This window comes from Globicephala melas, chromosome 9, assembly GCF_963455315.2.
Source record: "Globicephala melas chromosome 9, mGloMel1.2, whole genome shotgun sequence".
Taxonomy (NCBI): domain Eukaryota; kingdom Metazoa; phylum Chordata; class Mammalia; order Artiodactyla; family Delphinidae; genus Globicephala; species Globicephala melas.
Window position 1 is genome coordinate 46,760,271 of NC_083322.1, and position 26,471 is coordinate 46,786,741.

The following is a 26,471-nucleotide window of genomic DNA, read 5'->3' on the forward strand; positions in this document are numbered from 1 at the left end:
TTCTAAAAGATTGGATTGTTGGAAACCAGTGGTCTTCAAAGTAGCGTGTGCCAACCACCGTCCCCTGGGGTGTGGGGGGAAAATAGTGTACATTAATATTTTATTTTTTAAAAAAAGGAAATTAAGAAATAAGCTTTACTCGTGTTTAATGGATAGATTGGCACTAGGGCGCTTATTTGCTCTCTACGATAGTCGCATCAGATGTGACAGAGCCAGGGTTTGGGTTTGGGTTTGGGTTTGGGTTTGGGTTTGGGTTTGGGTTTTCCTAATCACAGTCATCATCATCACCATCATCATTTAAGTCTGTTTGCCACAGGATCTGCCTCCAGGCCCAGGGGTCTTTGCACTGCAGTTTCCTCTGCTTCCATCTGAATGTGGATGACTTAATTCCGTGGCTTTTGGCCCTGGCCTTGTAGTCCAGTAAGGAGAGCAGCGTTCACATACTTCCCACTGCCTAAGGAAGCCACATTCACAACTCTCGGGCTCTTCCTAGGGGCTTTTCCCTACTGGATTTGCCTGGCCTGCACTGTAGAAGTCGTCTAACCCTGCGCCCCCCACCCCCCCCAGTGGGGCAGCCTGTGCTATCTACTTACTTGTTATGAGCGGCTCTCTAGTGTTGTCACTGGGTAACAGCACCCGGCACAGTGTCCTTGTGCCGAATGGCATGTGACTAAATGAAAGCCAGAAGAACCTTCAACCAAGCTTTCGAAAGAATCGCTCTGGGCAGGAGCCCTTGACCGCCTCCGTCTTGATTTTCCTCACCTGGTGCTCCTTTCACTGCACCTTCAAGTCTGTTTCTTCAGCCCCCTGACAGTCCCCCTATTTGCTACAGGGATGTGTACAATCCTTTTGAGACCATTTGACGTTCTCTAGGAAGAAAAGGGAAAGGGATGCTTTCCTTACCAAATAAGGGGGAGTTGTGTTTGGGGGAGGAAAAAAACCACCAAAAAAACCCTAATTGCAGAGTAATGAGGGGACCTTGGTGAATATCACTATTGAGAGTATGGGGCAGAGAATCTTGCAACCTGACTGATACCAGGTTTTCCCATGTAGATGAAAACATAAAGAGGCCAGAGCACCACTTAGACTTTTAAAAAAAACTTTTTGATAAAGAAAAGTAAGCTGTACAACCAGCCACTTGCTTGCTTTTGTGAGATCAGCCTGGCTGGAAGCTTTTCACTGACTCTGCTACTCACCTGGAGATTGATAACAACAGGTAGGAATTAGACTTGTAGAGGTGACCTGTCTGGCTCTTTGGATGAGGGCCTACTTACTGTCACTCTAGTCCTCTCCTAAGAGAAAGGCAAAGTAATCTTCATCCACAGAGAACTAGAATTTTCCCAAGCTAGAAGGGAAGTTTATTATGGGAGAAGTGGGTCGCAAAGTGAGCTGCGCCTTGCTGCTTGGTGAGTGCTCTACAGCCTCTCTAAGGCCTCCCTTCCCACTGTTTATATTCCTTTGGGAGCTTCCAGGTTCCTCTAAATTAATGCTTTTTCCAGGTGGTTTAGCATTCCTCCTGCAACAAGACCACTCTGCTCTCAGCTGGCCCTCAGGATAACTTCAGCAGGGAGATCATTCCCTGTCTTGCCTGGGCACAATGGGTAGTAGGGCAGCAGTGACACTGTTTAGTGGCAGGGGCTCAGCTTTCAGGTTTTGTTCACCCTCAAAATCCTTGGTGAATCCATTCAATTTTATGGCGACAACTATTGTTTTTTTGAACTTGAGTGATGTTGATAATGTTGGGGAACAGGGAGCTGGCAGGGGGACTTGATGGCAAGGGGTTTTCCTGTAGCTCCTACCTATTCCTGTTGTAATGATTGAGACTGTAAGAGCATCTTCCACTCCTCCATAGGAAATTCTTTCTGATTTCCTTAATCCAGCTTCATGAACTGCAGATCACTCCTCTAAGAGTGGCTGTCCTTGGAAGTTACTGCTGTCATCTGGCAGCTGTTGACAAAGGGACCAGTTTTCTTTGCAGGATATACCAAATCCAAGGTATATGGCTGCTGTCCAGTAGAAATACAAGTCACATATAGAATGTTAAATTTTCTAGAAGGCACATTAAAAATATCAAAAGAAACGGATGAAATTAATTTAATAACATCTTTTCTTTAACCCAGTATATCCAATACGTTATCATACCAGCATTTAATCAATATTAAAAAATTATTGAGAGATTATACATTCTTTTCTTTGTATTAAGTCTTCACAATTCAATGTGTATCTTAGAGCACATCTCAGTTTGGACTAGCTACATTTCAAGAGCTCACTGGCCACGTGTGGCCAGTGGCTACTGTATTGATGAGTGTGAGTCAATTCCTATAGACTTAAATATTATAAATTATAGCAATTCTTGTTTGCTTTTTGGGGCTGTTTCTTGTTGGTTTGGTTTATGTGCAAATGTGTACTGATTAATTAAGTACATTTAATAATGTGGAAAGGTAAAGAAATTGGTTCCTCAGCCCACTTTTTTAGTAGAGTGATAACATTGGCAAGCATGGGGCAGTGTTTGGAGAGGACCCTTGGCATGACCTTGAAGCTGACATTCTGACAACCAGGGAGGACACTCCTCTCTGGAGAGACTTGTCTGGGGGAGAGGCAGGCCTGCTCCTGGAGCACTTTGAGTTCATTAAATCCAGTTACTGAGGATGGACAATAGGTGAGAGGTGATGGTTAGAGGTGAGGGGATCAGAAAAGGGCTATGAGAACAGACCCTGAAAAGAAGCAGAGCAAAGGACCCCCTAGAGTGGGCCCCCAGGACTCTTCTATTCAAATGGGAGGAAAATATTATTCTGGGTCATTATTAAAAGTCATGTTAATTATGCTGTTCTAGGTAGTTAAAATCTTTTCAAAGATCCCTGGGTTGGAGTGATGGCTCACTGGATTATTTTCAGGTTGGCTTTGCTTCTTGTTCCATTCTAAAAGCAACTAAATTATTTAGAGTTAAGTTGCAAGAAAGCAGGAATAATTTTCTTAGTGTAATCACTGGACACTCACTATTATTTGTGTAACCACTGGACACTCACTCAAACTCCCTGCCCCACTCTCATTTTTCTTTACTCATCTTGGCAAAACTGGCTGGTAGGGGAATGGCACGAACACGGGGGTGTTTATTCTAAGTCCATTTTCTCTCTTTGTCTTCCTTAAACTTGGAAGCAAAGTATGTCTCATTTGAAGAACGGCTTGGTTGCAGAAGTGACTACTGTTTCACTCAATGCTGGCATTATTTTTCTACCACAGTCTCCTCCAGGCAGGCCCAGGGGACTCAGGCTTCCTGAGTGTTATAGCCCTATATCCCTGCAAAGTCACCAGGAAGAAGTAGGGCCAAAAGTGCGAGCGACGGGCAACTGGGGCCCAGGCGTTGTCCCTGGAAGAATAACAACTCTGCCTCCAGTGGGGAAAATTGCTAAACGTTATACTATATAGCTGAAATTGTTTTTCTTTTGCAGCTGAGCTTTTGAGAAACCCTTGGGGATTGCCCTGGGTTGAGTTGGATATTAATGAAATTAATTCTCTTCTATTTGGGAGAAAGTTACTGGCGGGTCATGCTAATTGCTCTAGGCAGAGAGAACTCCTGGCTATGTTGGAGTTTGTAATAGAAGAATGATAGGTAAGGCAGCCAGAAGAGGAAGTGTGGGGGGCTGCTTTGTAGGAGTTTCATTGATTTAGCATCTGTAGGGAAGGCTTCTTTTAAAAAAAATTTTTTTTTTTTTGATTAGCGAACAGGAGAACATTCAAAACTAAGACAGACAGCAGCCAACTGGGAATGCTGTGCAGCCTGGAATAGCTTAGGCTGTTTCCCCAAACAGGAAACCACAAAATGTTAGAGATTAAGGTCGCTGGATCATTGGGAAAAGAGCATAACTTTGTCTGCAAAGTATTATGATGGATTGTAAATGGGCCAAAATATAAGCATAAATCTTTCGTCTAAAAACGCAACAACAAACATCCAGCCTTCTCACAAAAGCTTAGTTTGCTTTCCTGTTGTGCTGAGAGACCAAAGCCTCCTTCTGCGGCATCTCTGTAATTTTCCTAATAAGTAGGGGAGGTATCAGGGATTTAAAGAGAAATGCTTTGTGTTCTCCGTCAGCAACACGTGTGTTTCAGTTTGGATTTTTAAAAAGGTAAAGTTTAGACCAGAAAGTGGGCCTAATGTGATTTATTTTCAGGCTTATGCTTTAATACAGGCAACAATGAAAATATAACAAAATGCACATTTTTGCCCCAAACCCCTTCTTTCAAGTGTTCGCAGGCACCATCAAAAACACAGTTGTCTCTTTTCCCCTTTGAGTATCATCCCTTGTCCCCCAAACTTACTTGAAGTCAAAATCTGAGTTTAGAGGGTGTGGGATCTTCTTAGTTGAGTTGGCAGGTAAACTGGCGTGCAGCTATCTTTAGCGGACACAATTGGTTGCTTTATATCTGCCTGGAAAATATTTATCCTTCAGAAGCTTATACTGTGTAAAATAAGGGTTAATCATCATCTGATTCTTTTCACTAGGTCTTTCCTAGAGGGAGGTTTTCTTGCTGAGAGGGTGAAATCCATGAAAAAACTACTGATTTATGTACATCCAGAACCTGAAACGTTTATGGTTTGAAATGTTAAAATGATTTAGATTTTAGAAAGATTTAAGTGAAACTGACTTTTTTTAAGTCCTCTTTTTAAGGAAAACTTAGAGAACGAAAGAGTAAACTTGCTTTTCCTCTTTTGATTATACACTATATTGAAAAGTTAAAAAAATATCTGGAGTATAAGGAGGACAGGGTCACATCTTTTCATGTCTGTTCTCTTGGTGCCCATCCTTAGGCTCACCACGAAGATTTACTGTTGGATAAATAGAAATTTCACATGAGCAGATTAAACAAACAAATAAACACATTCCATGTATAAGTGAACAGGAACTCTTTTCTCCAGCTCAGACAAAAGGCCACTTCCTTTCCATTTCACATGGAAGTGAAACTTAGCTGAAGAAAATGAAATGAATGAGTAGAGTTGGATTGAGACCTATTGATCTTTCTTTCCTACCCGTGACAGAGACATAGATACAGAGGAATATGTTTCTCTTCTAAGAAGAACGATAGCATAAGCATCGAATAAATGACAGCTGCCCTTGCACCTCTGTTGGGGGTGAGGGAAGGACACTCAGGAAGGGGTAGGACTGTGTCTTAGGGAGATAACTATTGCACAGCCTGCACTCATCGTGGCCGAGTGGAAATATAGGCCTGGCGTGGTCAGATGTCTGGGTATTTAAATGACAGCATCTAATTGCAAAAACAATAACAACACCATGTAGACCTAGATGAATATATCTGCAAGCTAAATGCAGCCAAGTGAAAACGTTTGCACACCACTATAGAAATTTATTTTTCAGATTATTCTTAATAAAGAGTAACAAAAACAGTAATAAAACCTTGCTCTTCAGCTTATAGGATATTTTTATAACTAGTATCCCATGTAGTCCTCCCAAGAACTCTAGGATATAGATATTCCACTTCACAGAGGAGAAAATTAAGGCTCAGAGTGAGTAGATGACAGCTCCAAGGCACTCAGTAGCACAGGCCTTGGGAGACTGAGCCAGGGCTGGAGCTCAAGACTTCTGTCTGCAAGTGTCATACGACTTTTATAAGCCCCTGCCATTTGTTTTATGAAATTGATGACCTAGTGCAGTTACGTTAGAACTCTTGCCATCCTAAGCGTTATTCTAACTCTTACCTCCAAAATCACAATTGAAATCCACAGGTAACATCTCATTTGGAAATTGTGGAGCTATTTGAATAGCTATGTTGAATTATTCAAATGCAATAATAATAATAGCTAGTGTTAACTGAACACTTACTATGTGCCTGGGACACAAAGAGCTTACATGCATTATGTTATGTAATTCTCTTATATATGTTTCTCTTCTATCCATTTTGCAGATGAGGAAACTGACCTCTAGACAGGCTATGTAACTTAATCAAGATAATCCTGCTAGTAAGTGGCAGAGCTAGGTTCAAACCCAGCTACAGAGCCTGTGCTCTTAACTATAAACATGTATCCTTCATTCCAAAGAGTCATGCTTACATTTAAGTTTGCTCCTTGCATGTGTAATTACAAAGAATAAACCACCTGTTCAGTGTATTCTCTGGGCAGGGGAGCAGTGGAGGGAGCGGAATACACTGAGCAGTGTGGAAGAGGTGTTAGAAGCACACACTTTGGACTCAGGCAGATCTGAACTTGAATCTCTGTTACCAGCTGGCTCACCTCCCTGCATCTCTGTCCCTTTGTTCCTAAAATGGCATAAATAACACTTGCCTCTGGGGGTGTTGTAAAATCATGGATATAAAATGCTTAGCACAGTTCCTGCAACTTAATTAGAACAATGAGAGAGTTCTACTATTCCCAAATGTCCTTTTAAAAGCTATACTCTTAACCATACTTTTCTAGCATTTAGGTATGGGGAAATTCCTTGGGATGCTTCAAAATTACAAGTTCCTTTTAACGGGTAATTTATAGACTTATGGCTCTGAGTACCAAGAAAAGACTGCTGAGACACCATGCCCAATGTGTGTAAAATTAGTCATGAAAGGCATGCTATTTCATGCATTTGAGTACATAGAGTTCAGGTTTACCCTGGCTGGATTCCCTCCTACTGTTGGCCTTTGTCTAAAAGAGTGAGACTGACAACCAAGTATTTGACACAGAAAGACCATATGCATATTTTGGAGGTTTATTCTAGAAGAAGTTCTTTGTTGAGTCAGTCTTCCAAGTCATTATCACATTATCAACCTACTTGAAGAGGAGGACCATATTTACCTAACTCCCCCAATTTGTATCCAGTGCTGTGCTTAGAACCCTGTTCATATTTTCTCATTAATTCTCACTACAGTGAGATGTAGGTCTTACATCTACATGTTCAGGAAAGGCAACCACAACTCATGGAGGTTAAACCACATGTCCAAGAATTCCCAGTTACTGCATGCTGGGGCATGTGAGGCACTGGTCCAATGGTGTATGAGTTTGGATTTCATGCTTTTAGCAACAGCAGCAACTGTGGTTACTTGAAGCATGAAAGGAACTGGTCAGAAGACAGGATAGGTCACAGAATTCATGGACAAACTGAAGAACTAGAGTGAGGAAAGATAGGGACCAGGGAAAACTCTGGGGATCCAAGTAGCAAAACTAATGGGCAGACTCATCAGGGAACCCTGTGTCATTCTGTCCACAATCCAAATTCTAGGGAGAGAGCATTTGAGTGCCCTAGCTTAGGTCACATGCTCATCCCTTGCATAGAGGAGGAAGAACACTGATCGCCAGCCTCCGCTAGGGCTGTATCCATTGAGGGAATGGGAATACAGTTACCAGGGGAAGGGGGAGTGGACCTGGGCCAAACAAAAGGGTAATCACTATACAGCATTACAGAAAGCCTTTAAAGAGCACAATTGCCTGTACTCTACAAGTGTCCATATGTCTTATGGGGTGTCAGGCACCGTGCAAGGGCTGCAGGTGGAGTGAGGGCTAAGAGATCTCTCTTCTTCAGGAGTTGATGCTGTTCCACAGCTGCTTAATGAGGGCCAGTCCCTATAACAGAAGTCAGGCATCTGTTGCCAGCTGAGTAATGTCCTTGCACACATCCTGGTCCATAGAGCCAAAGTGAGGAATGAGAGATGTCTCCAGAGTTGGACAAACAGATGAGATTGTTTCTGAACCGGAGATGTGAACTATGTCTCCTTCTCCACCAACTCTCTGTTTCCTAAGGCTTGGAGTAGCACTTAAACATGTAGCTGTGGGGAGTCAGTAAATGCTTGCTGTTTGCAGGAATTTAGCTCCTTTCTTAAGGCGTTTTAGGAAGAAGTTTGGAAGTGTGGGATCTAGGATGCATTCTGACACCTCCCTGTGTCACGATTTCCTTTACAGTAAAGTGGAGGCGGGCCCTGTAATACGTCTCATCCCCACCCTGTGAAGCTGGATGTGAATAAAGCTATGTGTACATGAAAACACTTTGGAAAGTAAAGAACATTTAAAAAATGATTTTCTCGTCTCTTCCTTTTGAAAAGAAAAAGAGAGAGGGATGCTTGTAATCCAAATCGCCTAGTGCCATCTCTTGTAAATGCTTGAATTCTGGAATGAGTTTTTAAGATCATCTATGATTGAACTAAAGTTATGCTATTCACCTAGTTGTCATGAAAAAAAACTGAGAGCTGGTAATACTTGAGTTAGCACAAATTATTCCCCAATAAAAACCCATCTTTTGCCAAATTGAGGTGTCCAACCTCTTAGTGTTATTGTTCTTTTTATTATTTTTTCGTTTTGGAAGCATCCCAACATACCCCCAAAACTTAGAAAATAGCCAAGTTAAAACAAATCACCCATATTTTGACTACCTTAACTGCTAGTATTTTGATGTATTCTTTTCCCAAGTTTGAAGCATCCTTTTAAAATATAGTAATTATAGAGCATGAACAGTGGAATCATAGTTTTTCATTGATTTTTTTAATAAGTATTTTTCCATGTCTTCGCATCACCATCAGTTTCAACAAACTAACCAGTCAGACCTCTAAGTAGTAAAAGAAAAGAAAATTCTCTAAAAAGAGTGCCTCTGCTCTTTAACTGAGGCCTCACAGCTGGCCAGAAAGGAAAGTGAGGACACTGGTTGTTCAGGGGTGTTCAGGGGTGCTGCCTGCTGTGTCCCTGGAAACCTGCTCCAACCAGCGCTTTCCCTGCCCCTTGTTTTGTTAGAGTCACTCCTGACAAGGGAAGCGTAGCTAAAAGCTGCATTCATTTCTGTCTCCACCTCTCTATCTTTACACCCTGTTGCTTAAAATACCAGCAAGCCTCAGGGGAAGGTTTGCCCCAGACTGTCCCAGTTTTAGCCTGCAAGCCCTGCATCCTGGGAAACTCCTCCGTCCAGGGCAAACCGGGACAGATCACCCCACCAGGAAGAAGTGGGCGAATGTGTGCAGATCCTTCGTAAGTGGCCAACCCGTTGCGGTTTAAGCCTTGTCCTGGAACTTCTCTGTCACTCAGGATGTGGGTGGCCAACACGTGCCCTCCGGCTTCAGGACCACCCAGCCCTGTGCTACACCCACCTGGCTTCTCAGCTCACTGTCACCGGATCCTGGGATATCTCACCCACTCACCCAGCCCTGGAGGCACCCAACTGGGATATTCCTGTGGGGGCTGAAGAGAGTAAATGTGACATTTAGATAAAAATAGAAGCTCTGGAATTCTTATATTTAAGGCAGCCTTAAATGCCAGCTCTGAAATCACTTCGCTTGATCATTAACCTGATTTCTTTTTTTGTTGCATTTGACTTACGTGCCCTTTAGTAGTTAAAACTGTTTTCCTTGCTTTGCAAAGGAAGGATTTCCATTCGCCCCCAAAAGTAGGCTTTCTGCACATCACATGCACAAAGTTACGCAGTCCAGCCCTTCACTGCCTCATTCTGGAGTGTTAGTATTCTTGTTTATGATGTCTTGAAAAACAAGGGAAATGGCTCAGGGATGGGCTTCGTTTCAATTCGTTTCAACAAACGTGTACCCTAATGCTGTACATATCAGCCTGTTTTTGCTGTAACCTGTGGAGTTTGCTATCATCCCTCAAAGATGAAAATTCGAACCAGTTTCAGAATATCCTGATGACACTCAGAAAGATGCAAGCTTCATAGGGTAGCCACAAGGAAGAAAGATGGCTACATACACTTGTGTGTTTGCTAGTTAATCAGCATCTTTTCACTGAATTCTAGAAGAATTACTTTATAGATGATTATCTTCGTTAATCAGCTATAATCAGGCCTTCCTAGGATGGTGAAGTATTTAAGCCTTGTTTCCTGGTACAGATCATGTGTAATTGTTTCCATACTGTTGGCAAAACAGCTGTAGGAGTTTTGCATGGGCCATAAGTATTCAAGGTCTTTGAGGCAATTTCTTTGTATAAACAATGCACATTTTTATTGCTATAGTTGAGTTTTTTTTAAAAGGCTTTAAATCCATCAGGATTTTCTGTAAGGGGGGGTTCTTCATAGGAGAGTGGATGTGGTGATGAGGACTGAGTAACATGAAAGACCCTGTGTTCCTATAGGTGAGGCCCAGGGCTCTTTCATCTTAGGCTGAATCCTGGCCCACTGCTGCTTGAGGATTTGGAGTGTGTAAAAGTCCTGAGCTTTTTAATTATGTATAAGCCTTTTAAGAAGCCTGTACCAGGAGGGCAGAGATGGAAACATGCAGTGAAACATTTTATATCCAGTTTAAGGATTCAACCGAAGGTCTTCACTTGAGTCAAACCAGAGCTTCCAAATAGATCAAAGGTAGCATGGAGTTGAAGAAAATCTCTTTGTTGGTGGTGGAATGACAATACCTTATGAGAATCAACAAGTGTGAAAAATAGCCTAAGGAGAGTAGAAAACAAAGGGGAAAATTACTCAGATTTCCACCACCAAAATTAATCAACTCTATTCCTTTTTTTTAAAGTTTCATTCCATATATGTAAATAAGTATGTCAATTTTATATATCATAATTGGGATATATATTTGGCATTCAGCTTTCATACTTAACATTATGTGATAAGCATTTTCCACATTGCTTCGTGGTTTAGTCCAACAGTTTATTTATTTTTACAAGAAAAAAAAATTTTTTTATTTACAGAGAATAAATGAACCACAACTATTTTGTGAGAAAGCTGATGATGAACAATTTTTTAAAAAAATCAGAATTCTTCTTGTGGCATTATCATCCACTGAGTTTGCACTTATACTATAAACAGATATAAGATGGACATAGTATATGAGGCAATAATTTTCAGACTTTATCAACAGGCAGTAAAGAGCACGGATCCAAAGAGCAGGGCAGTGAGCCCCATAATGTGCACTTCTGGAATGAAAAATGGGATGAGGAACACAAGCTTAAGATAGCCATCTCCTGAGTTCAGGAGAAAGAGGCTGGACTTAAGGAGAATGAGGTGACAACTTTGTAGTCCACCAGTTTAAACGGCTTTGCAATATCTCATAGAATTTCTGTACCGTGGTTATTTAACCACTCACTAATATGGAACTTTTAGACTGTGTTCAAATTTGTCATTATAAAGTTTCAGTGAATATTGTTACATATATATATTTTTTATTTCTTTGGGCTCATTTTCATAGAGTTTATTCCACAAACTGGGATTACGGGGACAAAGTCTCAACATTATAAAGTCTTTGCATTAAAAAGTGATGGTTGCCTTCCTGAAGAATAATGCCATTCACACTGTCCCCAGTAGCTTCACAACTTCAGCAGCATTGGGTATTATCTGAATATCTTGAAAGCTGTTTGGGAAGAAAAGACCAGAGTTGCCTCAGAGTTTCTCCTATAGTACCCATCAACTTGGCTAAAAAAAAATGTATCTTAGGCATTTTGAAGGACATTCCTCATTTTTGACAAGTGGCTATCCTATTTAAGAAAAGAGGTCTTAGGAAGTGGCATAGCAGACATGTTTGCCTCCAACAAATAACAAATTTGAGGCACCTGCATCTATCTGTCTGCCTCAAAAAATTGTAGTTGTCACTGAAATGTAGGAGGGGAAAGCAACACGGATTACCAGCAGCCACGAGGGAATGCCCAGCTTGCCAGCTGCTGCAGGGCCTGAAAAGTGAAAATAATCAAATGCAGGCTTCATGACAATCCCAGTGTGTACCATTCCTTAGTTCCACTGAACTGTAACCACAGTCTTCTTCCTTAACATAGCCATACATCCAAGTAAAACCTATATTGCTGGGTAATACAGCACAAATGCTTTTGCAACAAGAGAGATGTTTGCAGATTCCTATGAAGAATCATACTTTTGGAAGAATGCAGTGGTTGAGACAAGGCTTGAGTTTATTTCAGGTTGTTGGTGTATGTAGCCAACTGGAAGAAAGTGACCCTACTGAGTTCCTGGGTTGGCGTCTCTGAGCAGCGCCCCAGAGCGGCTAACATTCCCTTTTGTCTCTTGTGTGCACTATCTGTACCTAGATACATTGACTGGCTTCCCCTGCTGAATCCTGCATTTGCTCACGGCTCAATTTCGTTTCAGGTTCTAATCTACAATGGCCAACTGGACATCATCGTGGCAGCTCCCCTGACAGAGCGCTCCTTGATGGCCATGAACTGGAAAGGATCCCAGGATTATAAGAAGGCAGAAAGAAAAGTTTGGAAGGTCCTTAAATCTGATCCTGAAGTGGCTGGTTATGTACGGCAAGTGGATAGCTTCTATCAGGTATGAAAATGCTTCCCGGCATGCAGGTTTTGAGAATGGGATGATGAGATTGAAACGAAAGCCCGAATACCCATAAGACATGGTCAGCCTTAAGCAAAGTCATACAACAACCAAAAGGTGTCTTCTGTTGCCCTCCTTTCCACAGGGAAGGGTGGTCTGAGTTCATATTAATATACAAATACTCAATGTTTGAGACAAAAGTTGACAGACAATAGTGTAGGTATTATTTAAGAGATAAGGTGACAATTAAAAAGATTAAAAAAAGGATAATACTCAACCCCAAAAGGTAAATCATTAATGAGAGAATTAGTCTATTTGGGGAACAAAAGAGAGCGTGAACAAATTACATGAGGAAGGTTCAATGTAATCTCCTCTGGCAAACCTATGATCACATTCACGTATTACACGTGGAACCCCAGGACAAAATCTATCTGATGCCCTAGTGTGACCTCTCCTTTAGGGGTCAGATGTTACTCTGGCCAACCCTGTCCACTGCTCCTCCAGTTTGCAGGTCTCAGCTCCTCGAAGATGAATAGGTCTTCCTTAATGTTTACGCAATGATTACACTGTTTACCTCCAGAAAGTTTCTGGAGAAATTAAGAAAGCCCCTTAGTTTTGCTTAGTTAGTCTCAAGAGGAAAAATGTATTCTTCTAGACTTGATTTTATTCCCCAATTTTTTATGTGAGGTAACACTGGGACCTCAATTCTGTACCTCCAAGTATTTGGAAGAATAGCTTTCTAATGCTTGAGTTTTCCTTTAGGCAAATCCATGCTCCAAACAGAAATTAATCACAGGAATACTACTTCAAAAGAACTTTGCTTTGGAACTGTAAATGAGAGATCACAAAGTATTTTATCAGCGGTCACTGGGTTATCACCTGAATTACTCATTTATGTTTAAAAAAATGATAGATCCAGCAGAAATTACGGGTATTCTAATGTGAAAAGGTAGCCTTCCTACCCTACCCCGGTCATTCTAACCATTAAATAACGTGAAATTTAACAGAAATTTAAATATTACACAAAATGTTAACTACCTTGGACAATGGAAACAGTTGAGAGACATATTTCTGGGCTCAAGTGAAGGTAAACTTTGAAAAGTTATAACGTTACAGTTTCTAAATCGAGATAAATTATACCAAAGAATTAACTACTGGTGGAATGGCAAACTAAATGTCTCAGAGAAGGAACAGTTCTGGCAGTATATATATGAAATCTGAAAATGGGACAGGGAAGGACAGAAAGAAGTGTCTGTTTACATGCAGAGAGATCTCAAGAGAGGATGGGAAGTGCCTTGTCAGCCCCATCTGCTTCTGTAAACTTGAGCGATCTTGAATCTGGTATTGAGTTGCGGACCACAATAAATAGTTAACTCTGAAGACAGATTCCAAAATATTGAAATTCCTGGACAAGTGGAGGCTCTTCAGTTGCAGAAAATAATCTGGACTTAATTTTGTTGTTTATTTGTCTCCTTTTAAGTAACACAAGTTATATAGCAATTCAAATATTTTTAAAAAAGAAAAAGTTCAACAATTTCAACATCTGAAATTGCATTTTAATTGATTCATATGTTCACAGGTACAGGTTTTTGCATAATTTTAACAGTGTAATATAAGGTTGATTCTACTTTGTTACTTACTGAGTTATAACATAATATGGAAAAGTGAACAAGTCACAAATATACAGGTAAATGAATTTTCACAAAGTGAACATACCCCTGTGACTATTACCTAAATAAAGAAAGAGAATAGAACCAGTGCCCCTCCCCCCCCGCCCCATAGTCACTACTCCCCTCCTCCCTGAAGTAACCACTGTCCTGACTTCTAATAGCCTAGATTACTTTTGCAAGTTTTTGAATTTTTATAAATGGACATATTCAGTATGTACTCTTGCCTGTGTGGTATGTTTGCTCAGCTTTGTGTTCATGAGATTTATTTCTTCTCTTTTTATATGGTAGTTGGGTACTTTTTCCTGATATGCTTAGAAATTTTCAGTTGAATGTCAGACATTAAACAGGTAAAATTATGGAGATAGTTTGAGTTTCTGGCTGATGGTATTTATCTTCAAAGAGATTTTGCTTTGCTTCTGTCAGGCAATTAGAATAGAGGCAAGCACCTTTATCAAGTCTGGAATTGAGTGACTTTAAATCTGTACTTTTTGTCTCCCAAAGCTCCATTCAAGTTTCCAGTCTCTTAACTACCACTTTGTGCTTGGTTTTGTAGCCTCTTGGCCGCTGAATCAACTATTGCTTTGATGTGGACAGGGTCAGAGAATGCCACACTCAGTTTGTTGCCCTCCCTTCAGTTTGCAAGCCTGGCCCCTTGTAGTGGGCAGAATAATGGGCCCCCAAAGAGACCTTCCCCCTAATCTCTGGAACCTGTCAATATGTTGTATCGTATGGAAAGAAGGAATCAAGGCTACATATGGAAATAAGGTTGTTAATCATCTGCCCTAGAGATGGGGACATTATTCTGGATTATCCAGATGGGCCAGTGTAATCACAAAGATCCTTATGAGTGAATGAGGGAAGCAGGTGAGTGAGAGTCAGAGAGGGTTTCAAAGATGCTCTGTTGCTGGCTTTGAAGACAGAGGAAGGACCATGAGCTAAGGAGTGCAGGCAGCCTCTAGAAATTAGGAATCACAAAGAAACAGATTCTCCCCTAGAGCCTCCAGAAGGAATGGAACTTTGCCAACATCTTAGTTAGCTTAGCCAGCATCTTTAGTCCAGTGGGACCATTTCTGACTTCTGACCTCCAGAATTATAAAATAAGAAATTATTGTTGTTTTAAAACACTTACATTTGTGGTGGTTTGTTATAGCAACAATAGGAAACTAATACACCCCTTATATCCTGGCTGGCTTGGGTGAGCCTCAGGATTTTCAGGTGGGTGTGTTCTGTATTTTGTCCAGCTTTTCTAGTTTTTCTTAGTAGGAGGATTGAGAGCAACAAGTGTCTCTGCCAGTACAGAACTAATACCATGTGTGTCAGTAGTCCTACTGATCTACATAAGCTATGCAAATAAATCAGGCAAAAGATAGATTATGATTTTTTGTGTGCAAAATAAATGAAGGAGAAGAGGCAAATAAAAGATCAGAGTTATAAGGGATGGGCTCACCTACCTATATTTCAGTTCAATGATGATAAAGATAGCTTTCGTTTGTTGAACACTAAATGCGTGCCGGCTGTTGTGATATAGGCACTTCATGGATATTAGAATAACCTCTGAAAATTGTATAATATAATTTCCAGTTTACTTACATATGAGGAAACAGACTCTGAGAAGGTAAACAGTTAATCCAGAGTCATCCAATGACAGCATTGGGATTCAAACTTTATTCAGTTTGTTCCCAGAGCCTGTGTGCCTATGTCTGTCAGATTGCCTCTGATACTTAATTGCCAGTAAGGTGGAGAATGTTAACTAAATAGAAGAGAAGAGGAGCACTCAGGAAAAAAACTTATTTATTTAATCTTTTCACATGTTTGAAAGACATTTGTTAGGCGTTCCTTAGGGGCAGTATAAAAAAAAGATATTTATCGGGCTTCCCTGGTGGCGCAGTGGTTGGGAGTCCGCCTGCCGATGCGGGAGACGCGGGTTCGTGCCCCCGTCCGGGAGGATGCCACGTGCCGTGGAGCAGCTGGGCCCGTGAGCTGTGGCCGCTGAGCCTGCGCGTCCGGAGCCTGTGCTCCGCAGCGAGAGAGGCCACGGCAGTGAGAGGCCCGCGTACCGCAAAAAAAAAAAAAAAAAGATATTTATCAATACTCATGAGGTTCTAAACTTACCTCCCATGATTAGAATACAGTAATGCTTTCCCTGTGGCTAGAAATGAAGAAATATTAGCTTAATAATGAAATGCCCACATTCTTTTATTTCTGATTGCATCCTCCCATTCACTGACTGGATGGTCTGGCTGCTATAAGATCAGCAGACTGAATATGATAATAAAGTCTACTCTATCAAGGGGATTTTACTCAAAGGAGGGAAGAAATAAAGGCAGAAAATAAGCAAATATAGACATTCACAAATCAGATAATGCCAGAAAATAAAACTGGAGGATGTGAAAGAGCTGGTACAGGGACTACTTCGGATGGTGGGTCCCAGAAGCCTCACTGAAGAGGTGAGACAGTAGGACATGAAGCAGCCTCCATGTGCAGATGTGGGCCAGCGTTTCCATGCAGAGAATGTCTAACTGTGCCAAGGGGCAGAAATAAGCTGGATGTGCCTGAGGAAAGGAAGGAGGGCCAGTGGATCTGAGGGAGGAATAGGGAAAGAGGGGAAGCAAGGATGGAGGATTGGCTGTGGCCATATCATACGGGACCTGGTGGGTCAGGGTAGAGTTTGTACTCAGAAAGTTAATCACATCCCATAGACAGAGCTCTAAACTGCTTGCTCTGGTTTGAGATCCCTTCCAGTGCAACTTCTGAGTATATTCATGCTATCCTCTTTGGTATCATGACCCTCTACACACACACTCTTAATTGAGTTCTTTTTTCCCACAAGGAAAAATTTGCTTGTAGACATCTTTCTGTTGGAGAGATTTTTTTTACCTCAACTGCTGACTAGTTTAGGAATGATCATTGTTACTGAATAAAACTGTATACAGTATTAGGTTATATGGATATGTGTTTGTATATGTGTGTTTTACATGTGTATACCTATAAAATATGTAGAGACTGTGTAACAGAGTGGTTAGAGACCACTATAGAGTGGCCTCTAATACTATAATAGACCATGATAGTGGTCTCAGTACTATAGTAGAGTATTACAGTGGTCTCAATACTATAATAGAGTGTTCTAGTGGCCTCCAATACTATAATAGAGTGTTACAGTGGCCTCCAATAGTATGGTACATTGTTACAGGGGCCTCCAACATTATACTACAGTGTTCCAGTGGCCTCCAATACTATAATAGAGTGTTCCAGTGTCCTCAGGACTGTAATAGAGTATTTGAGTCAGGAAGACCATGGTTTGCCTCCTTAATCTTCTACTTAATAGCTATGTGACCTTGGGCAAGTTTTTCACCTCTCTATACCATGACTTCATCTCCTATAAAATAGGGGTAGTAATAATATCTACCTGTTATGGACTGAATTGTGTCTCCCTAACTTAGGATGTTGAAGACCTAACTTAGGATGTGTCTGTATTTGGAGATATGGCCTCTAAGGAGGTAATTAAGGTTAAATGAGGTCATAAGGGCAGGGCCCTGATTCTATGGGATTAAGAAGAGACGGCAGAGAGATCGCTTGCCCTCTCTCTGTCTCGGCCATGTGAGGACACAGCAAGAAGGCAGCCATCTGCAAGCCAGGAAGAGAGCTCTCGTCAGAAACCCAGTCAGCTAGCACCTTGATCTTGGACTTCCCAGTTGCCAAAAACGTGAGAAATTTCTGTTCTTTAAGCCACTCAGTCTAGAGTATCCTCATAGGATTATTGAGGGGATTCAATAAGCTAATTAGCTTAGAGCAGTCCCTGACTCATAGGAAACATTTGCTATCATTTTTGTTACCATGGATCACTTATAAGAATATACACAAAAGAAAGGAAAATTATAAATGGTAAAAATCAAGATCAGGGAAAATGTTTGATTTTCCCTTAGAGGAAAGTTGGAGTATTAGTATTCAGACCATTAAGGGCAAACACGCATGCCGAGCTGCCAGGGAGCGATGGGCACATCCTTAACCCCCTGTCCGCCGCTCTGCTTTATGATGAGAATCCCACCAGTCGCATTCAGCCTATCCTCCAGATCCTTTGACGGCTGCCTCAGCCACCTGTTAGTCTATGTCCCATGGACCTTCCTTGTGAAACGCTCCAGTGCTTGGCATCACACGTGTCCTGCTCGGTGCTGGGCACGGAACACCCAGCTTGGGAGGCAAGATTGGGGCTGCAGGGCAGCCTGGGCCATAGAGGTGGGACAAGGGACTGACCACCGCTCAGAAGCTTGGGGCAAATGTCACACTGAGCCCGCTGACTCTTGTGGTGAATGCAAAACACATTGAGAGATGAAATGGCACTCCTGTGGCTGCCAAAAACCGGCTAACAAAAGAAGCGAGGCCCACATGTGTTTGTGATAGAAGTGTTTTACCACACAGCAGCGAGGGATCTGCATTTTATGTAGGTGATTTTACAGTGCTGGCGGCGCTCCTTCCCCTAATGCCTCAGCGTAGGATTGGGGGTGGTGTGTGGAGATTGGGGGGAGGGGCAGAGATGAAGGAGGGAAAGGAGCTCTGGTGTTCACAAAGGCATTCTCTGTGGATTAAGGATACTGTTCAGATGTCAGGCATCTGATAATGAAAGAAACGGGCCTCAACCATGGACTTGGCTTTTTAGCATTTGACACACAAAACAGAAGCATGTGTATGTGTCTGCCAAAAAAGAAAACTCACTCTCTGCCAAACTCCACAGCTCTTAATTTAAAAATCGAAACCAAAGTAGACTTGTCTCCGGATGGTTCCCTGAAATGTCCACTTAAAGGAATGACAGCTCTCCCGGGGGAGTGTCAAGGTACGGAGATGGGCAGCCATTTCTCCATCAGGGGAGGCCCAGGAAAACCAACCAGCTCCGTCAAGCCTTTGGAGATCAGATGAAGAATGAGTGCTCTTTGTTGCCCCTTGTTGGCCTGGCCTCCACAATCTGTGCCATTCTAAGACTTGCACCCTCCCTTGTTATATCATCTGGGAAGTCATGGGCTTTTCTGAGCTTCAGTTTGTTCATCTGTAAAATACTAGGTTTGAACTGAGTTATCACTAAGATATCTTCAAAGAAAGATCTGAAATATATTTTTCATTAATGTCCGGAGGGGCTCAGTTTGCAAGCAACATAGAATAGATAGTTGCCGTCAGAGTGTGATGTGTGTGTTTGTATGACTCAGTAGTGTTGCAGTATAGAACAAAGGTCTAATCCTCTCTCTCCCGCTAGCTGGTGGCAACCCATGTGCATCACTGTCGAGGCCACCCTGCTGCTCCTTTTGGGGTCTTTCTCTGCCTTTCTCCAAATGTCACAGTTGCTGTTCATGATCTGTTTTGATGTTGCCACTGCTTTTGAAATACAGGACATTTTGTTCTTACATCACTGAATTGTCATTTCAACCCCAAAGACTTTTTGATGCCACATTTAATATAAAATTTAATCAGAGTATAAAATTTTAATCAGAATAATAACACTGATGAATTTCTTTAAAAACATCTTTCTAGAAAAAAGCTTCATGAAGCTAAATTTTCTGAAAACATTTTTTCTATCTTGATTTCAATGAAAATATTCTAACGGAGATTACTTATTTTCCATGTAAACATTAAAAGGAAGACTTGAGTCCCTGGTCAATTTTCATTCCTATGCAATCATACTGGGTGTAGCTTCTTCTACCATGAGTTTTGCATTGTTTCCAACAACTCTCTTTTCCTGATTGCAGTTTGAGTCATCATTAATTTTATTTTATGTTTTCATTATCAATATCAGCTTAGGTTATTCAATAATTACAGGATGGATTATCTCCATATTCTAGGTAGCATTTTCCAGTTGAAACAAATTTTAAATCTCATTTTCCAGGTGGGGAAACTGAAGCCCAGAGGTTAAGTGACTGTTCCAAAGTGTCCTACCCATTTTATGTCTGAGCTGAGATTAGATTCTAGGCCCCCTGTCTTCCAGCCCAGAGGTTTTCTACTTCACAAGGGCACCCACGTCTGGAATGATGGATTGGCAGTAGTAAACTAGTACAGTTAAAATTGGAACCTGCATACATATCTGCCATAATTAAGGCAGGCCTGAGAAATAATGTATTTTACTTCCAGTGTTAGCTGTTCAGTTACATGCATGTGCCCTTCTATAGTCAGACAGAGTATTGGGATTTTTAAAAAGGTGCTAGAGCTCAGTAAGTGGTGAGGCAAGGGTCATGCAGTGTTAAGAAAGGTTATAGCTTTACCTGGGAATTTCTAATGTTAGTAAAAGAACAGACGCTGAAATTGGCTAAAATGAACAGAGGAAACTGGTGGGCAGAGCCTCAGAATGAGAGCGTACAGGGCAGGGTGAGGCTGTTTTCTAAAGAAAAGCAGAGTGCTTACAGGGAGTAGGAGGATGGGGATAAGCCCGGCATGCAGACAGAAAACAGTTAACAACTACGGCTTCTTAATTGTGCTTTTCTAAAATTAACATCAACCATTTTGTTTCTTTGACTACACACAACTGAAAAAGGGAGAAAAGAATAACCACAGTCCTTCGAGTGGAAGGGAAGGTCAGGCTAGGATTTCATGATGTCCACAGATAATGCAGAGAGAATGACCGAGCTGGCCACCTGCCTCTCTTGAACTTTCTGATAATTCTTTTTTTCTTTTAATTTAGAATTTTAAACATCTTAGGGAGCATTAGAAACTATTTCTGAAGAAACCAACAGTTCTAGAAAGGTCTTCAGCAAGTCCTTGTTTGCACTGACAAAATCAGAGTAAGCAAAGAGCAATAAATGTAACTATTGCATTCAACTAATTGATAGGGCATGAGAAATTAAAACAGTATTTAATGGAGGAAAGTAACTGTTAAACAGATTTGAGACAGTGATTACCAAATGCAGCTAATTCCTGGGAAAATGTTTTGGTTTTGTTACAGAAATTGTTAAACAGAATCTTCATCTCTCTCCCAGCTCTTGATTTTTACCAAGAGGGATGGCCTGATTCATGGGTTCTTTGTCTCCATCTTCCAGACCTGGGGAAAGTTCTTCTGTCCACTCTTGGGAATCAGACTGTGGACAGAAAATCAGACATAGCAATCAAAACATACCCCTGCCCTCAATATAAAACTTGCCGTCAAGAGCTTCACGGATTCTCCAGAAGCAGGCATTGAGGCAAAGTTTGGAGTGCAAGATGTTTATTAGGGATTAACACCTGAGAAAGGAAGGGGTAGGAAGCAGAATTGGCAGAGGAGAAAACCAAACTATGATAGAGGCCTGACAAACCTTGGCCAACCTGCAAGGGAGCTCCAGAGAGAGTAGTTTCCATCAGAGCATCTTACATCAGACAAAAATGATCAGGCCTTTATATCCCCCGCCTCACTTAGTCACCAAATGTGGGATGCCCCAGGAAGGGCATCATTTTGGGGAAAGGCTGTGCTCTGCAGCTGAGGCAGACCCCGAAGGAGCTGGAGGCCGTCTGCTGACTGGACTTCCCACAGCTGGGCCGCAAGTCCATCCTTGAAAGGGGATCTGATGATGCATCTGTCTACCACAAAGGCCACCAAGACAATGCAGTTGCAAGCTCTCAGGGTTTGTGTGGGGGTGGGTGAATAGACAGCAGCAGGAGTTGGTGGTTTGCCTAAGGCCACATGGGGTATTGGTCTTCCTTTGTTTGCATAATGTAAGCTTTCACTTGAGCTCTTAGGGTCATTATGTCTTCTATCTGCATTAGAAAGATGGATCCAGCCTTGCTTTTCAGTTCACATCAAGATTCCAAGATAGGAACAACAGATCTCTCAGGGAAAAGAATCAAGAATTGTCAAGAAATATTTCCCTTTTTCAGTTATTTATTACAGAATAAGAAATCGCTCCAAAACTTACTGGCTTACCACAACAATAATTTATTATTTCTCACAATTATGTGGGTGGAATGGGCTCAGTAGAGTGGTTCTTCTGATTGGGGTAGGCCGAGGTCGCACACGCAGCTGCATTCAGCTGAGAGTTTGGCTAAAGCTGGGTAAGGTAGTCTCCTAGGTAGTCTCCAAGGGAATCTCCTGTCCTGCAGCGCTCTCTCCATATGACCCCTAACCATGTAGTGTCCTGGCCTGGACTTCACAGCATAGCAGCAGGTCTCCCAACCTGAGAAGCAAAAGATGTCCATCCTTTTAAGGCCAGGGTTCAAAAGCCCCAGACTGTTATTTCCATTGCATTCTTTTGGTCAAAGCAAATCACAGAGTAAGGCCATATTCCTCCTGATGGCAAGAATGGCAAAGAATTTGGAACCATCCTTGTCCACTACATTTTCCTAAGCCATTGTGTCTCAACCCTTGCAAATATAGATTCCCAAGGCCTATTTCCAGATATTCTAACTTTACTGGTCTGGGGTAAGACCTGAGCATCAATATTTAGACTTCTTAGGGAATTTAATATGCATCTGGTTTTGGGGAACCCTAAACTGTGATGATATCTTTTGTTCCTCTATTGATAAGGAAATGGCTTCCATCTTGCAGGAATCCTGTGTGGCTTACGTTTGGAGAAACTTCTGTTCCGATGCCTAAAGGGTGCTCTAAATCCTGACCTATTTTACTTACTTACAGGCCAACCGGAAACCTGAGAACATAGATTTACTCTTAACAAACCAGCCATTGATCTGAAGCATCACATTTAGAAAAGTGTCCTCTAGTCAACAGTATTTACTGGTATGGCTCTGGTTCTCTGAAATCCTCAGCCAAAACCTTAAACTAAATTTTAAACCTCAGTTCCCTGCCATGCATTGTAGGTTTACAAGTGATCTTTGTTCTCTCAAAATACTGATAGACCATTGGTAATTTAGACTCGTAGAAGAACTCTTTTATTTACTCAAAACATTAGCTTCCTTTTCCCAGCAGCATTCTGTCTCATGCTGAAATGATGTGATCCTCATGTGCAAAGTCTTCTGTTACTTTGCAGCAAAGATACAACTAGATCAAGCAGGGTCTCCTGTAAACATCATCCAGAGGAGTTCTCAGCACAGATGTTGCCCACCAGTCACAGTGTGTTTCTGGATATTAATTGTTGATCAAACACTATTGATATCATAGATTGATACAATTAGTTCCATGCCAAAGCAAAAATAAAAATGCTATGATTTAGACTGAAGCCTTATCAGGAGTAAACTTAGCACTTCCATTAGGTGATCGTTAGGTTATTTAATAGATTCCTAACCTGGGGTAAGGGTTTGTGGTTAGGATTCAAGGGGTCAGTGAACTTAGAAGGGAAAGAAATTGCATCCTTATTTTCACTAACCTCTAACTGAAACATCATTTCCTTCCATTATGAATGTAGGCAACAAACCACAGCAGTATTAGCAGTGCCTTTGACTTTGTCACCATAGAAAGCAGAGATATTTTCATATCAAATACAGATGCTGTTGCAAATAGCTAGAAACAATGCTTATGACCATCACTACTTTAAAGTTACAGGAGTTATCAGACCCACAGGTTGCTCTTCTATATGTGTTCATATAGAAGGTTGTATGTTGATGTATCACAAATTCATGTTTAGCTGTTTTGATCATTTCAATGTAATGGCTTCATTTGTAATCTATAATATATATGTATATATATTATGATATGTATCATAATATATATATGAGTGAATCATGTATTTAAAAACATTATTCTGGGGCTTCCCTGGTGGCGCAGTGGTTGAGAGTCCGCCTGCTGATGCGGGGGACGGGGGTTCGTGCCCCGGTCCGGGAGGATCCCACATGCCACGGAGCGGCTGGGCCTGTGGGCCATGCCCACTGAGCCTGCACGTCCGGAGCCTGTGCTCCGCAATGGGAGAGGCCACAGCAGTGAGAGGCCCGCGTACCGGAAAAAAAAAACAAAAAAAACCCACACATTATTCTGAGAGGTATCTATAGGCTACACTAAATAGCCATAGGGGTCCAAGGCACACAAAAGACAAAGAACCCATGGATTAGACTATTGGAATTGTTGAAAATAATTCATAGACTCTCCCCAACCCAAACCATGGACTACCTTTGGTGACCTCAGATTGAGAAGTTATGAGCTTGAATTTTATTTATTTTTTATTACCTTGGCGATTCTCACTACTTCTATTATCATCATACTCAAGTGACATTATAGTTTAGGGATTAAGATAATGAATACTGTGTTAGACCTGGATTAGCTTCCAGCTCTACCACTTACTAGCTGTGTGACCTTGGGCAAGTTACTTAACCTCTCCAGGAGGTCCCTCATCTGTAAACTGGGGTTGATATTAATACCTACCTCTCTTGCAGAAGGATTCATTATTAGAATTAATTAAGATAATGCTCGTTTATTACTTGACACTCTGTCTGGCATCTAGTAAGCATGTAATAAATATTTATTTTATTGTCTTTGTTGACCTCTCCTAGCATGAATCTGTTTTCACAGGGCAAGACGCTTCCCCCAACCCCATCTAACAGGGTCCTTAAGAGATATTGTGTCTTAAAGGCTCAGATGATGAAATGGGCTGAGTATTATTCATCAGATAGGACTAGAAATATGGCAGTTGTATCCAGTTTTCCCTTCACCATAACAAGGAAACTGTCTTGATGAGAGATGGAAGAAGTAGAGGGGACTGGGGAGGTGTTCCATGTTTTGCTGCATGGCAGTCTAACAAAAGTATATGAAAATCACTAAATTTAGTGATGAGATGTTTCTAAAGCATTGAGTCCCTTCTAGTTTAACAATAATCTGAAACATCCCTGTTGACAATAAATGAAGCATCCAGCCTTAATGCTTTTGTTCTGGTTTTGTTTTGTTTTGTTTTTTTTCATTTGTACTGAGCTTCTAACATATAGAAACAGGGAAGAAGGGGAATATAGGAGCTTAGATTTAGAGAGTAAAAAATAATCTAGCAAAAACAAAAAACCAAATGTTTGGCAACTTCTTGCTCTTCTGCTGTCCAGCATGGAGATGTGGGTGTTATTTTTGTTCCTCTATTTATTTTTTTATGCAGCAACCGGAGTCCCAAGGTTTCTATTCTGGCACCAGCTCTGTCTTCTTGGAGCTACTTGCCAGAGGGGGACTTCCCACTTTTGCCTTTGTTTCCTTCAATTGCTTCTCTGTATCCTCCCCACTTATTGTTTTTAGTTATAGGGTTCATCTCATCATCCCTGTGTTGGGCAGAAGGAAAAAGCACAACAGAGAACACGTTAAATTTCTTCAAGATTCATTTTTGTGAGTTTGGCAGCATCAGTAGGTGGGTTTTTTCTTTTCTTTTTTAGTTAAAAATTGAATAATATCCAAAAATACGTATCATACTTGTGTAAGATAAAGCAATGATAAATGAATACCCTTGTGCTTACCAGTCATTTAGGAAATGCAGCATTACCAGCAGCCCATCCCTGTCCCTCACTGGCCCTGGAGGTAAACCACTGCCCTGGATTTTTTTATCACCCTTTTCCTTTTTTTAAAAAATTAATAGTTTTACTGCAGATATACATCTCCATAAATTATATTTTACTTTTCATGTTTAATTTTATATAAAAGGAATTATTCTGTATGCTTTTGCAATATACTTTTGCTCTTCAGTACTTTGAGAGTCATCATGTTGATACATGCAAAATTGTGCTTCGTTCCTTTACATTGCTGCATAGTATTCCATTGTGTGATTATATCATTTGTCCATTCCACTGCTGATGGGCATTTGGGTTGTTTCCAGCTTTTTGCTACTATAAATATTGCTGCTGTACACAGTCTTGCAAATGTCTCCTTGGGCCTGCGTGCAAGACTTTCTCTAAGAATAATTCCTAGAGGTGGAATGGATGAGTTCACAGGGTTTGAGCATCTTCAACTTCCTTAGGTAATGCCAAACTGTTTTCCAAATTCATTGTATTCTTTCCGGTAATGTACAAGGGTTCTGGTTATTCCACTATCTCGCCAACTCTTGGACTTGTCTCTAGGCATCTTTCAGCTGGGCTTGTTAAGTGGAAGGGGGCACTTAATGTCTTTTCCCATGTCTAATAAACATGGTCTGTCTTCTTTTTCTCTTGCTCTCTTTCCCATCTTCTTCTCTGGCTACCATCAGTTGAAGGACTGTAGCATCCACACCCAGTGAAAGGGTGGAGTGGACATGTCATATCCAAGTCTTGGTACTGCTTTGGTTGTGTGGATGCACTTTTCTTTCTGGATGGCCTGGGCTGATGCTGGCTATCAAAATAACCAGCTTTAAAAAAAATTAGAAATTTATTCCTTCAACACCTTATCACTTCAGCTTACCAACAGTGGCTCAGTATAAGAAGCAACTAATAAAATAGGCATTTCAACTTAAGCCTGGATTTGCGGACAAGGCCTAGACCACAGGGAGAACCTGAATCTTTTTTCTAACACAGCACAAATCCCCTCACTTCCATCACTTTTCCATTGAAACGACAAGGAAGTGAAGTTTTTTAGCCAGTCGCTTTGCTGTGGGTCTTACCAGAAAATTAAGAAGAATAGTAATTGGCAAATACTACTCACCCAGTTCTTTAGCTAGCCTTTCTCACATCTGCTTTATAGGATCCTTCTCACTGACCTGATTTACTCACTTCCTACTGCTTGACACAGAAACCACAAAGAACTACTTCAAAAGAAAAA

At 41.3% G+C, this 26,471-nt stretch overlaps 1 protein-coding gene across 1 annotated transcript in view; it reads left to right on the forward strand.

Annotated features, from left to right (window-relative positions):
* The window catches only part of CPVL (carboxypeptidase vitellogenic like), a 99,200-nt gene that overhangs the window by 63,286 nt on the left and 9,443 nt on the right, over window positions 1-26,471 (forward strand). Inside the window, 1 exon segment of the mRNA XM_060305477.1 lies at window positions 12,030-12,212. Within this exon segment, the coding sequence (XP_060161460.1) occupies window positions 12,030-12,212 (183 nt within the window).